Genomic DNA, 2,602 nt, shown 5'->3' on the forward strand with positions numbered 1-2,602 from the left:
TTTGTATTCTAGGCTTAATCATCATAATCAGCAGTACATTTGGGAAAGTCATTTAAAGGAAGGGTTGACTGATAGCTAAATTTAAAACATTTTGTGGCAAAAGTTTTAGTTAATACCGAAATAATTTTGTATATTGCACTCTTATAAAGTGCATTTTCATATTTTTTTTTCTAAAATTGCGCCATTTTGTTTCATTAAAATATATGCAGTATAAATTGCAGTCTCTGTTTAGCAGTTTGGCTTTTATCAATACAAATGGTTTTATCAACCGTTCAACGTTGTTTCAGTTTATGTTTGATATCGACGTTTATTTTTCTTTCAACAATCTTCACTGAAAATGTCGTTAAATTGTTAACTTTTCTAAAATATGTGAAGTTTTATGGAAAAAAGATGCAATTCAATGTTATTCATCAGAAAAGAATATTTGAGGAAAATGCTGAAAACGAATCATTGTCATCTATACTGATTTTCAAAGAAAAGACAATAGTGCAAATTTATAACTAGCTATTCAAACAAATAAATAATGTTTAACATAGAAAGAAAATAAACCTGTAAAAAACAATTTTTGTAAATTTTAAAATTTTATATCGTCGATATGCTTTTGTCAATGTCAAGAACTTTGCATGCTCGCGATAAGTGTGCCTGCCATTGACGAAATTTGTAATTGTTCAACAAGCAAATATTTCCATTACACATGCATACATACACATACATGTAGCTATGCAATTTGCTCATGTGAGTAATATTTGATACATGAAAGAGATTTTTCTTTTATCATAAAATTGTAAAGTTGATGCAGTATGAAAAAGCATTGATGGATAAAGAAAAAGGAATAAAAATTGGAAATACCAACGCATGGAACAATTTTTTACTTTGACAAGTGTAAAAGTCAAACAACATGTCACTCGTTGAGCTATGCCAATCAATGCATACAGAGTCAATTAGGCACAAGTAGAGCTTGAGCAGCAGCGATATGTTTATGCTTTATTCTTTCAATTGTAAAGCTTTGCGTTCAACGTTTGGCCATACAGTTCAGTTCTGAGTCGACTTCAAACAGTTTCTTCACGTTGTGCAAGATTCTTTCGCATCTCATCGCAATTCCATCGCAGTTCAAATTCAAATAAAGTAGCTGTTGAATCTGTTTTCAAACGATAACAGAAAACAAACAAAACAACAACAAAAAAAATCCAGTAACAACAGAACAGAGCAAGCAAGCAATGAGCTCAGTTTCGCTTAGCAAATCGTGAAGTATCCAGTATTGGCGTACTGGTAGATCGACTGATGTGCAATTCGGAATAAGATGGAGGTGGTGCTTCTTGATGCATTTTCACCGCTTCTTCATAATTCGGTGGCACATCCAAGCATACAGAGGAGACGTATTGCATTTGTTCGACGTTGCAAGTTCTGCTATCGTCGGTGGCTAATGTTCGACTAGGCAAATGCTGCAAATCCCGTTCCACAAGCCACGTTGGGCAGAAGAAGTGGGATGAATTGTGATACATGCAGAAGAGGCAAAGGAAAATGTAAAAGCCGACGCAGACAAACACGACGGTGAGGTCGATGAATAAGTCCATCATAGACTTTACAGTACAGCAAACAATTTACAATTGACGCATATACATGCGCAGAGTGAAGTATTATTGATCAAATAAATGTAAATGTTAAAAAATTAAAATAAAAAATACGAAGCAAACAGTAGAAAATAATCGACTCGTTGTCGTGATGTCAAACAAGCTACAGCGACAAGCTGACTGGCTTGTAAAGTTCAAGGGGAAAAAAGTTGCAGTCAACAGCGAGCATCTGATTTTGCATCACCCACGTATCTCATTATCGTGAACCGATGTTTACCGGAGTGCCTAGAAATTTTTCGATAAGAACTGCTCAAAAATTCAACATACCTAAGCATTGTATAACTTCTAAATTCAGGCTGAGTTGCTTTACAAACGCAACCCTGAAAAATGAAAATACACATATAATACCAAAATATCATTAAATAATTATATTAAATAAATATTTTTCCATGACTGATTTAAAAAAAAGAATAAATAACTTGATTAAAATTACAAAAAAAAAATATATACATCATAACATTTGAGGAAGCCTGTATATTGTATTTCCTGTACTGTGAAACGGATGCAAAGTGAAGCAAATGTGGCCACATGTTGTGAAACCGGCTTTAAAACTAAGCTTGAGACCAGATTGTAAAATGGACATGCCAAATTGTCCGTTTATCACAGAATCAACAATTCCTGTCCCAGTAATACGTCATTTTCCTGAAATTTACTATCAACAAACACAACACAACGACGTCCTAAAAATCATGCTTCACCATCGTTCCATATTATTTATATGTTGTATAAAAAAAGAAATGAATTTATTCCACCCTGCTTGGTTGAATTTCAAATCCCCCACCCACGTCATCACTTTATCATCCCTATCTCTTTCATTATCATAATAGATAAACAATGCTTTTACTTTTTGTTGCAACATTTCTACATTTGAAATACACAAATAAATACAACTTTTCAAAATTTGCATCATATTTTCCAAACTTGTCAACGTTATGTTTACAATAACTTCTACCAGCTGTTAAAAAATTCCA

At 33.2% G+C, this 2,602-nt stretch overlaps 1 protein-coding gene across 1 annotated transcript; it reads right to left on the minus strand.

Annotated features, from left to right (window-relative positions):
- Positions 1–1,223: 1,223 nt before the first annotated feature.
- Positions 1,224–1,574, minus strand: Tsp_12799 (conserved hypothetical protein). The gene has a single exon (XM_003368578.1). It carries the CDS (start codon positions 1,572–1,574, stop codon positions 1,224–1,226), a length of 351 nt encoding a protein of 116 aa, XP_003368626.1.
- Positions 1,575–2,602: the final 1,028 nt, after the last annotated feature.

The sequence above is a fragment of the Trichinella spiralis genome (assembly GCF_000181795.1).
Source record: "Trichinella spiralis strain ISS 195 chromosome Unknown Scfld2233, whole genome shotgun sequence".
In the NCBI taxonomy this organism is placed as follows: Eukaryota; Metazoa; Nematoda; class Enoplea; order Trichinellida; family Trichinellidae; genus Trichinella; species Trichinella spiralis.

Bases quoted from the DNA above. Each gene is read 5' to 3' on its own strand.
- Tsp_12799 (XM_003368578.1), bottom strand. From the start codon at position 1,574: ATGGACTTATTCATCGACCTCACCGTCGTGTTTGTCTGCGTCGGCTTT.